At 43.8% G+C, this 12013-nt stretch overlaps 1 protein-coding gene across 1 annotated transcript; it reads left to right on the forward strand.

Annotated features, from left to right (window-relative positions):
* Nucleotides 1–3974: 3974 nt before the first annotated feature.
* On the forward strand, nucleotides 3975–5641 carry LOC109782838 (WRKY transcription factor WRKY28). Its single transcript, XM_040395042.3, has 2 exons — nucleotides 3975–4681; nucleotides 4798–5641. Exons 1-2 carry the CDS (start codon nucleotides 3980–3982, stop codon nucleotides 5212–5214), a joined length of 1119 nt encoding a protein of 372 aa, XP_040250976.2. The 5' UTR covers nucleotides 3975–3979; the 3' UTR covers nucleotides 5215–5641.
* Nucleotides 5642–12013: the final 6372 nt, after the last annotated feature.

Raw genomic sequence — 12013 nt, forward strand, 5'->3', positions numbered from 1 at the left:
TTCCAGCATGTTGAAAACATTCTTCGTTCCTTTTTGATGTGGTCTTGCTGCCATATGAAACCGGGATATTCCAAAAGAATTCAGCACTGGTCCAATAGAGATGTCTAAAACAAGATATGTGATGCGTGGACTATTTCTCTCTGAAATACTCCCTCCGTTCCTTTATATAAGGTGTATTTGTTTTTTTTAAATCAAACGTGTGCATGTTTGACCAAGTTTTTAGAAAAATATATCAAGATCCAAAATACCAAATTTATATGATTTAATCCATCGTGAAAAGTAGTTTTATATTTTATCTATTAGATATTGTGGATGTTGATATTTTATTCTATAGTCTTGATCAAACTTTCAAATGGTTCACTTGCACGGAAACCAATGCACCTTATATTATGGAACGGAGGTGGATTGATTACCACATCTGTCATGTGGTATGTCATGCATAGTACTCACATACTTGTGCACATATTGAACTAGTTAAGTATGTCCTGTGGATGAAGTCTATGGACTGTATACATACTAGTTAATTATAATCAGGAGTGACGATCCAATCAACCAAGGTGACCTGGTCTGTGTTATTTCCCCATCGACTTGCCCATTCTCTGCTAGCTATTAGGAGTGGCCGGCTGCGTACATGCATGGTGGGAAGAGATCAAGCCAAATTTGGATATTGGTTCAGTCACCTGCTGCGTACTCATTCTTTCCGAGATCACGTCAACTCAAAGTCTTGGTTCGTGCTGGGTCCAAGTCCAGTGCATATCTTGAGACAGAATAAAATAAAAATAAAAATTGAGGGGGAGACAGAATCAAATTGTAGGTTCTAATTCAGCCGACGCATGTGGAGTGGAATTGAAGGGTGTATTTGTAATACGTAATTAATTCAACCTAAAACCTCCAAAGTGCACGCGCACTAAACAGAGAGAACGAGCGGCCCGCTCTGCCACACACATGCATGTGTAGAATTTGTCTGCTAGTGCATGTGATTGATCACTAAATGCAGTCAGACTTATTATATCCGATGAACAACAAAGCAGATTCACGTGTATTTATTTCAGTTCTTCAATTTCTAAAAAGTCATATCTTTTAAACCACGTGCCGGAATTCAGATCCGTCTTCACCATTGGGTTCGTCGTGACGAGATCTTTAAAACTAGATCCCATATGAATATGTTTCAACAAATTTTTTATGATGCCAACTTTGGTGATATATTGTACAACTTTAGTACTGTATTGTGCAACTTTAGTACTACATCGTGCAACTTTTTTTCGAAACTAATGTTTGGAGCTGCACCTTCGTATGAGGTTGCAACCTAGCAACCACGACAACTTTGATGTACAACTAGTCTATTGTCTCGACGAAAGTCGATATGCAACCTCCTCCTGTAATGTAGTCTAGTTGCACACACATTGATGTTTAGTTGGCAGGAAGACTAGTTCGTCGAAACATCCCCATGCGGGATCTACTTTTGAAGAGCACGTCGCGAGGGTTTCAATGGTGAAAACGGATCTAAATTTCAACATGCGGTTTAGAAGATATGTCTTTTATAATTTTGAAAACAAAAAATTAATGCACAAGAGACAAACACGAGGAATATTAATACAACGGCATGTAGTCATTCATCACGTGAGAAAAAAATCAATATAAGGTGATTAATTAACAACATGCTACAGGTTTCCTAATCGGGACAAAGAGGACAGAAGGTTTCAAAAAAGCTGGCCGCCCATGAGCGCTAGCGGGCACCCAGCCGCCCGCTAGACGCGTCCTTAATTCAAATCAAATGCCTGTGACAGGCAAATACTACCTCCGTCCTGGTTTATTGGTCTCCATTGTAATTTGTGCCAAACTTTGATCATAAATTTAATTAATAAATAGTTTATGCATGTTATTAAAAATTATATCATTGAAAACAATGTTCAAAAACGAATCCAGCGATATAATTTTTGTTGACATGCATTAACATTTTTTAAGTTAAATATTTAGTCAAAATTTGGCACAAATTACAAAGGAGACTAATAAACTAGGACGGAGGTAGTATAAGAGAACCAATGTTTTTTCCGGAATACACCCTAAAAACAGAAACGTGTACCAAAATTCCGAATAACTTGAAAGAAAGTAAACACAAGGTGTGTGAACTTACTGTGCCTCACTCCTAAAGAGTAATAACATAGACAAATAAAAAGCGTGGATTAGACAATTTTATAAGTTGTTCATTTAACTCAAGAAAAGCATAATTATATAAATTAAAGTGCATTTGCGACACTTTTATTAAAATAAAAATATAACCAAAGTATTAACAAAATAGGAGTGGTATACTAAACTTCAAATTTCACATGGAGAGTCTGAAACAATGGGGAATGAAAATTATGAGTAAAACTTGAAACAAATTAGAAATGTGTGTTTAATCAGTCCTGATCACATGACTTTTTAGATGTTTTGAACGTATTGCATCGAAAATCAAAAGGTGAGGAGGTCCTAACCAAATTTTTTTCTACACAAGGTACAACTCATGTTAGGTCCTTACATACAGAAATGGGTTATATGAATTTATAGTTTGTTTTTACGAAACCTCGTCAGTGGGCGTCACAATGCTCCTCTTGACTGATATAGAAGAGTTACCTTATTTTTAAATAAAAGTAAAGCCAAAATGAAACAAAAATGTGATTGACTAAATACACTCCCAAGTTAGAAGATATTATTAATTGGAGTTCTCCAAAATTCTGACATACAGGTATATTGCATTTGTGAAACCAGGCTGACCATGAAAACTTGTTCTAATCTCACCACTCACAAGGTGAACAAAGTGAAGCCTTCCTCTCATCGATCTTTGACAACAAGGTTAGTGGATTTGCCTCCCCTGTGGTCTGTGGTGGCCAGTGGCAGGGAATGGAATCCTGGTAGCTTACCTCCGGTTAGTACATAAGTTAGGGTTTTAGTCCTCACATGGGGGGCACTCGGGCGGATGGCGGCGTTTCGTCTTTGAGTCGGTCTTCCGGGCTATGATCCTCCTCTAGTTCGTCTATTGGGACAAATTCGACGGACCTTCGTCGTAGATTCCTATCGGCAACTAGGGTTGCAAGGTTAGGGTTCTCGGCAACGCGTCGACAAAATTTGGTGTTAGGTTCTTTAGATCGATTCAAGCATTCAACAACGAGGATAACGACTCCAGGGCGCCGATGGTCATTCACACGCACGTGCATTAAGACTTCCTGGATGTCATCGTCAAGGCCAAGTCAGTCCCAGTATGGGAGCTGTGACAACGGCGTGTCGACGGTCAGTTCTGACGGCGGCAGTGGCTGCTCGTCGGTCCAGGAACCTTGATGTAATTTTTATTATGTTTGAGGTGTTTTGTACTTCTATTCAATCTTTATAATAGATCCAGATCTTAAAGAAAAAACGTATGCATATTGAAAACATCACGACTGAGATAAAAAAAGCCAGCAAAAAGGTACACATATCCCTTTTTGTGACTATTAAAGAAAAACCGAGGGAGGCCAAAATGTAAGCATGAAAATCATTTCTAGTTGTTGGCACGCGATGGCTCCCCTTGACCAGACGGAGACCTCAAAGAAAGTGCTTCTCTTCTGTCCCCGGCATGTATGGTTGGGTTTTATTTGTGTATTTGGTGGAATTTGGCATATTTTAACCAAACCCTTCGCAACCCAAATTAATTCCTAATCCTTATTTTACAAGTTCTTAATAACTCGACTAATCAGACAATTCCCACGTACTCCTCCAACCCAAAGCCAATCCATCTATGATCCATCGAATCCTTCATGCTGATTGTCACCCAGAAAAACAAATCCATGTAGTACCACTTCTTGCCAGCTTCACCAAAAATATTCTATCGCGGTCACGGCGACCAAAAGAAGCGTGACGACGACGAGCCCCACCCCAAGATGCTTCCTCCTCCTCCCGACTTCCCGAGTCTTCCTCCTTCCTACCGAACCCCCACCCTCCCGTGTCCCCTCCTCTCTATAAATCGATGTCCGCGCGCCTCCTCCAAGCCACGACCACTTCTCTAGCTCATGCCCGTCTAGCTTCCGGGTCTTCTTCTTCGACTTCTTCCTCGGCTGCCGCCTGTGTCCCGATAGATCCGTTTCCATTCTTGAGCTACTGCGAATTCAAGGAAGACATGGACGAGCAGTGGATGATCGGGCAGACTTCCCTCAGCCTCGGCCTCAACGTCGGCGGGCCGCGACGGGCTCCTCCGGTGACCAGGGACCTCGTGGAGGAGGACTTCATGTCCTCCAAGAAGAATCACGAGGCTGAGGCGCTGGTGGCCGAGCTCCGGCGAGTGGGCGAGGAGAACAGGAGGCTCAGCGACATGCTCCGCGCGCTGGTGGCCAAGTACGCCGACCTGCAGGGCAAGGTCAGCGGCATGATGGCGGCGGCCAACAACCACCACCAGTCGTCCACGACATCGGAGGGCGGCTCCTCGGCGTCGGCGACCAGAAAGCGCCCCCGCAGCGGCAGCCTCGACACGACCAGCCGCAACCCTTCGCCGCCGCTCGCCGCGGCCGGCAGCAGCGGCCGCTTCGCCGTCAGCGTCACCGTCGGCCCCGAGCAGGCGGAGTGCACGCCCGTCCACGAGCCCTGCAACAGCAAGCGCGTCCGCGACGACGAGGTCAAGGCCAGCAGGGTCTCCAAGCTCTACGTCCACGCCGATCCCTCCGACCTCAGCCTCGTAAGTAACGAACAACAAGCAAACGTCCATCCATCTTCTTCCTCGTGATCGTCGATCGCAACGAGACTTTTTGTCATCCATTAACTAATCAATTTGCGCTTGGTTTTGACTAGCAGGTGGTGAAGGATGGGTACCAATGGCGGAAGTACGGGCAGAAGGTGACCAAGGACAACCCGTGCCCGAGGGCCTACTTCCGGTGCTCGTTCGCGCCGTCGTGCCCGGTGAAGAAGAAGGTGCAGCGCAGCGCCGAGGACAAGACCGTGCTTGTGGCCACGTACGACGGCGACCACAACCACGCGCCGCCGCCCAAGCAACAAGGCTCTGGTGGCAGGAAGAGCGGCGACGCAGCCGCCGTCCGCGTATCACCGGCGCCGGCGCTCGTCCAGCAGCAGCAGAAGCAGGAAGCTTCGACGGCGGAGCAGGTGGCCGATAGGAAGAACCTGGTGGAGCAGATGGCGGCGACGCTGACGAGGGACCCCGGGTTCAAGGCGGCACTCGCCTCCGCGCTCTCTGGCCGGATCCCTGTTGCTTGAGCGGAAACCTGCCAGCACAGGAGAATACTCTACTGGAAACCTGCCAGCATCGAGTTCTTGTCGATGTAAGCCGAGTACAGCTCTCGGTAATTAATCAGCAGGACACGACAGATGCGTAGCCGAGAGTTAAGCCGAAGGTGCTCGACAAAGATAAAAAAACAGAGCAAATTTCAATCCAACATGAGAATTGTTGACAGCTAACAGTAGTTTGCTTGACAGATGTTTGCCGAGAGCTAACATCCAGTTACACGGCAATAGGATGTGCACCAGTGGCACGTATGAATGATCATTCAATCCAACATGAGAATTGTTGACAGCTAACAGTAGTTTGCTTATTGGGCTCCTCAGTGTAGGAATTTGTAGCAAGCATCAAGCTATAATGGTGATAAACCAAGGTACCAATCCATGAAGTACCGGTATCCTATAACAGTTGAATGCTCTGCAACACAAATTAAACTCTACTTGTGTCCCAACAGGCCCAACAAGGTGTGCCAATCCTTACTATAGTCTTGCTAGTTGCACAAGGCAATTAAAAGATAATGTTTGTGTTAAAAAAATAATGTGTGGGTAACATTTGTATATATTTGGAATAAAAAGTTGTTGGAAGGTGATTATTTTACCAAAAACTGTAGGACTCATAGGTTCATCTCTCCAAAGCATAAAGGAGTAGTAAGTACTGATGAATTATTTCATGCTCATGTCGGACATATAAATGTGTTGATTTCTACATAGGAAGACCAAATCATGTGTATGTGAAACGAAAGTTTGGTACTTCCAAATATTGTCCATGAAAATTCAAACCCACAAATTTAATTATAATTATGTAAAATTGATATTGAATCTTCAGGAATTCTAATGCTGTCTGAAACCTATGAAACTTTGCAAGGTGTCGTTATGCATGGCATGTACATTATGTGGTAAGAAATTTAAAAGTATCTGAAAATGCTATCTCGCAGATTTTTTGCTAACAGAAGACGCGGCAAGGCACACGCATGTCGCATATCCAATTAATGAATGTGTAGTTCTTTACTTCAGTATATAATCAAAATACATACTCAAGAAATTAAAAGCTATGTTTTCACCAATAGATGGGCATTTTTAAGGTATGTGTAGTTCAAGTTTTATTTATGTTTAATAAATAATTGTAAATGTATTAAATGGCCAAATATATCATATTAACCCGGAATAGTCACAAATGTGATCGTAAAACTTGCATTCGCGTAAACTAAACATAGAAACAGATTCAAGGGGAAATAATAAAATAACAAATTTACCTTCAAACCTAACATTCCCTTCAAAATCATGACACTTCTAGGGAAACCGTTCAATTTCTACATGAAGCGCATCAGATTTTTTTTTTGTAACTCCCTCAAATTTTACCACACTGTATGAGGGTCATATAATAACACCATGTCAAGTTTCATTTCTTTTAGATATCATTTGAATCTATTGTTTAATTAACAAGCATTTGGCTCATTTCAATAGCTAGAAGACCACTCGATGCTTTAAAAATGAAAGGATCTTGCGTTCCGGGTCGTCTAACCCTTGATCAGTTCTGTCCATGCCGTCGGCCCCAAAGAAGCCAAGCTAGTCTCCGCTCCAGATTATGGCAAGAAAAATGGAAGGATCTTGCATTGCTTGTCTTTCCACGGCCCACCCCATGGACCACGGGGCGGGATTGTTCATTTGTTCGACCGTGAAGTCATGGATACTAATTTATCTCTGAGATGACCGTATAAACTCAAACATGCATGCACGTGCTTAAATGGTCTACTGGATTTATAACCGATCAAGTGGGTGAACGGTAAACCACCAACTGGTTTTTGACTCACGCAAGAACGAAGTCCACTCCGGTGGACGACCGTAGACGTGCCCAGTTGCGTCTGCGGGCGTTTGAGGGGTCGGATTTGCAAAGTCCGACTGTAGATGCTCTGACCCTTTATCAGTTCTATCCATGTCATCGGCTCCAAAGAAGCCAAGCTAGTCTCCCTTCCAGATCCTGGCAAGAAAAATGGAAGGATCTCGTGTTGCTTGTCTTTCCACGGGGCGGGATTGTTCATTTGTTCGACCGTGAAGTCGTGGATACTACTTTATCTTTAAGAGGACCATACAAACTCAAACATCCATGCACGTGCTTAAATGGTCTACTCGTTATAACCGGTCGAGTGAGTGAACGGTAAACCACCAACTGATTTTCGACTCACGCGAGAACATAAGAGGGTGTTTGTTTACAGGGACTTTTTGGTGTAGGGACTAAAAAAAGTCCCTTTTAGTCCCATCTAAACCAAACAGGGGGGACTTTTAGGGACTAAAAGTGGGCATTTGGGACTAAAAAAAGAAGACCCTAAGGGAGAGTCTTTTTGAGACTTTTTCCAACAGTTGCCCCTGCCTCGCATCGCACCTTACCTCTATTAGTTCATTACTAAGGGTAACATGGTCTTTTAGCATGTCATTTAATAACCTATAGTCCATGTTTAATCCCTGAAACCACACAGGTAGGGACTAAAGACTTTTTAGTTGGGACTAAAGAAAAGTCCCAGGACATTTTAACCAAACAGGGCCCAAGTCCGGAAACCATCACAGTCCTATCATTATTTACTACTCCGTCCTTAACGTCAAGTCTCTGGAACTTGTAATATTTATCAGGTTGCATTGCATGAGTTTCGCTGTGACGGACCTTGACTAGTCGTAGAAACTTGAGTGGATCCTACTGACTCCACTCCGCTGGACGACCGCCGGGTAGGACGCGAGCTTGGTGCATCTGCATGTGCCCCGTGAGAAAGTTTCCATGTTCCATGCATTCATGAGTAGCTCTCGAAGAGTCGGCAACTAGCAGCATGTAGCGGATGGTTACCATGGAAACCGCCCCATTAATTGTGTGTACTTCGAATCAAATGGATAAATGGCCGTAGGGAAGTCTACCCTGAAAGGTCAACACTCATGGCTACTCTCTTCTTTCATCTAAAAATAAACTCTTCTTTTTTTTTTCCTAACTTTTTTATTGGTTTACGTCAAAGCAACTCTTGGTAAAATATTTTGTGCAGTTCATCTACATGTAAACTGGTGAACCTTTTGTAAAATAGTGAGCGTATGAACTGATGTTGACTTTTCTGCTGCAAAATTAGGCAATTCCATTCCTCAAATTTGTGGAGGCACGAACACATGGTCAAAAACATCAGCAATATCTTTCGCCCCATTGTCCTGCCCTTCCGCATGTGGCTGTAGGTCGTATTCGAAATATGCATAGAAATGCACGTAATGTCCTGAAAATATCAAATAAACCCAAAAAATACAAGAAAATGAATATTGTTTAAAATGGTAAGTCCGACGAAGGGACCATCAGATCACACTTAAACTTGACCTGTCCCCATCCGGTAACCAAGTGTTCCTCCGAGATGCTCTGATTTGTAACCACGCGGCATGGCAAACTTTCTCAAACTGACTGCAATTTTTACTACGGCCTACTTAGGGAATATCGCCGTCCAGGTATGTCCTCTAGAGGGGTATTGTAATTAAGCTCGTTCTGAATGAACGTAACCCATCAAGGATCCTGCTCGTAAAGGCTCAGATAGAAGTTTAGCCCTGCTAAATGAGCTAGAGCTTGGGGATCCTGAATCTCTGGAGGAAGAGTAATAATGAAGGAGGCTCCGAAAAGATTGCAAATTGGGAGAAGAATAATCAAAATAAAACGCACTATAAATGATACCATGCTAAGTTTAGGTTTTTCAAAATATATCTCTATCTTTTGAGATTTAAAGACAAATTAGCTTCGTTTTCGCCATTAACGACTCCTACCAAATATGCATAATTTCGTTCCTTAACCCATGGAGCATGAGCATATGCTCAAAAACATCAACAAGATTTTTCGCCCCATTTCCCCGCATTCCGCATGGGGCTGTAATTCGTATTCGAATTACGCCTGAACAATGCATAGAAATGCATATATAATTTCATGAAAATATTAATTGAACCATGAAAATGCAAAACAAATTGGCATACAAATTAAAATGGTATGCGGTGACTGAAGAAATTGCTTCAAGATGTTATTTGGTGATTATTTTATTTGATAGCGCAAAAAGGGCTTCATATAGGTGTTGGGGAACGTAGTAATTTAAAAAAAATTCATACGCACACGCAAGATCATGGTGATGCATAGCAACGAGAGGGGAGAGTATTGTCTACATACCCTCGTAGACCGTAAGCGGAAGCGTTATGACAACGCGGTTGATGTAGTCGTACGTCTTCACGATCGATCGATCCTAGCACCGAAGGTACTACACCTCCGCGATCTGCACACGTTCGGCTCTGTGACGTCCCACGAACTCACGATCCAGCAGAGTGTCGGGGAAGAGCTTCGTCAGCACGACGGCGTGATGACGGTGATAATGAAGCTGCCGACGCAGGGCTTCGCCTAAGCACTACGACGATATGACGAGGTGGATTATGGTGGAGGGGGCACCGCACACGGCTAAGAACAATGTCTGTTGTGCTTCTAGGGTGCCCCCTGCCCCCGTATATAAAGGAGCAAGGGGCAGGCCGGCCGGCCTTGGGGCGCGCCAAGGAGGAGGGGGAGTCCTCCTTCTAGTAGGAGTAGGACTCCCCCTTTCCTAGTCCAACTAGGAGGAGGAAGGGGGAAGGAAAGAGAGGGAGAGGGAGAGGGAAAGAGGGGCCGCGCCCCCCTCCCCTAGTCCAATTCGGACTCCCCTTGGGAGGGGGCGCGCCACCTCCTGGGCTGCTGCCCTCTCTCTCCCCTAAGGCCCACCAAGGCCCAATACTTCCCCCCCCCCCGGGGGGGGGGGGGGGGTTCCGGTAACCCCTCCGGCACTCCGGTTTTCTCCGAAATCACCCGGAACACTTCCGGTGTCCGAATATAGCCGTCCAATATATCGATCTTTATGTCTCGAACATTTCGAGACTCCTCGTCATGTCCATGATCATAACCGGGACTTCGAACTACCTTCGGTTCATCAAAACACATAAACTCATAATACCGATCGTCACCGAACTTTAAGCGTGCGGACCCTACGGGTTCGAGAACTATGTAGACATGACCGAGACTCATCTCCGGTCAATAACCAAAAGCGGAACCTAGATGCTCATATTGGTTCCTACATATTCTACGAAGATCTTTATCGGCAAACCGCATAACAACATACGTTGTTCCCTTTTGTCAACGGTATGTTACTTGCCTGAGATTCGATCGTCGGTATCTCAATACCTAGTTCAATCTCGTTACCGGCAAGTCTCTTTACTCGTTCCGTAATGCATCATCCCGCAACTAACTCATTAGTTACATTGCTTGCAAGGCTTATAATGATGTGCATTACCGAGAGGGCCCAGAGATACCTCTCCGACAATCGGAGTGACAAATCCTAATCTTGATCTATGCCAACTCAACAAGTACCATCGGAGACACCTGTAGAGCACCTTTATAATCATCCAGTCACGTTGTGACGTTTGGTAGCACACAAAGTGTTCCTCCGGTATTCGGGAGTTGCATAATCTCATAGTCATAGGAACATGTATAAGTCATGAAGAAAGCAATAGCAATATACTAAACGATCAAGTGTTAAGCTAACGGAATGGGTCAAGTCAATCACATCATTCTCTAATGATGTGATCTCGTTAATCAAATGACAACTCATGTCTATGGCTAGGAAACATAACCATCTTTGATTCAACGAGCTAGTAAAGTAGAGCCAAACTAGTGACACTCTGTTTGTCTATGTATTCACACATGTATTAAGTTTCCGGTTAATACAATTCTAGCATGAATAATAAACATTTATCATGATATAAGGAAATATAAATAACAACTTTATTATTGCCTCTAGGGCATATTTTCTTCAGTCTCCCACTTGCACTAGAGTCAATAATCTAGATTACACAGTAATGCTTCTAACACACATGGAGTCTTGGTGCTGATCATGTTTTGCTCGTGAGAGAGGCTTAGTCAACGGGTCTGCAACATTCAGATCTGTATGTATCTTGCAAATCTCTATGTCTCCCTCCTTGACTTGATCACGGATGGAATTGAAGCGTCTCTTGATGTGCTTGGTTCTCTTGTGAAATCTGGATTCCTTTGCCAAGGCAATTGCACTAGTATTGTCACAAAAGATTTTCATTGGACCCGATGCACTAGGTATGACACCTAGATCGGATATGAACTCCTTCATCCAGACTCCTTCATTTGCTGCTTCCAAAGCAGCTATGTACTCCGCTTCACACGTAGATCCCGCCACGACGCTTTGCTTAGAACTGCACCAACTGACAGCTCCACCGTTCAATATAAATACGTATCCGGTTTGTGACTTAGAGTCATCCGGATCATAGTCAAAACTTGCATCGACGTAACCATTTACGACGAGCTCTTTGTCACCTCCATAAATGAGAAACATATCCTTAGTCCTTTTCAGGTATTTCAGGATGTTCTTGACCGCTGTCCAATGATCCACTCCTGGATTACTTTGGTACCTCCCTGCTAAACTAATAGCAAGGCACACATCAGGTCTGGTACACAGCATTGCATACATGATAGAGCCTATGGCTGAAGCATAGGGAACACCTTTCATTTTCTCTCTATCTTCTGCAGTGGTCGTGTTGGAAATATGCCCTAGAGGCAATAATAAATGGTTATTATTATATTTCTTTGTTCATGGTAATTGTCTATTATTCATGCTATAATTGTATTGTCCAGAAATCGTAATACATGTGTGGATACATAGACCACAACGTGTCCCTAGTAAGCCTCTAGTTGACTAGCTCGTTGATCAACTGATAGTCATGGTTTCCTGGCTAT

Source organism: Aegilops tauschii, chromosome 7, assembly GCF_002575655.3.
Source record: "Aegilops tauschii subsp. strangulata cultivar AL8/78 chromosome 7, Aet v6.0, whole genome shotgun sequence".
Lineage (NCBI taxonomy): Eukaryota > Viridiplantae > Streptophyta > Magnoliopsida > Poales > Poaceae > Aegilops > Aegilops tauschii.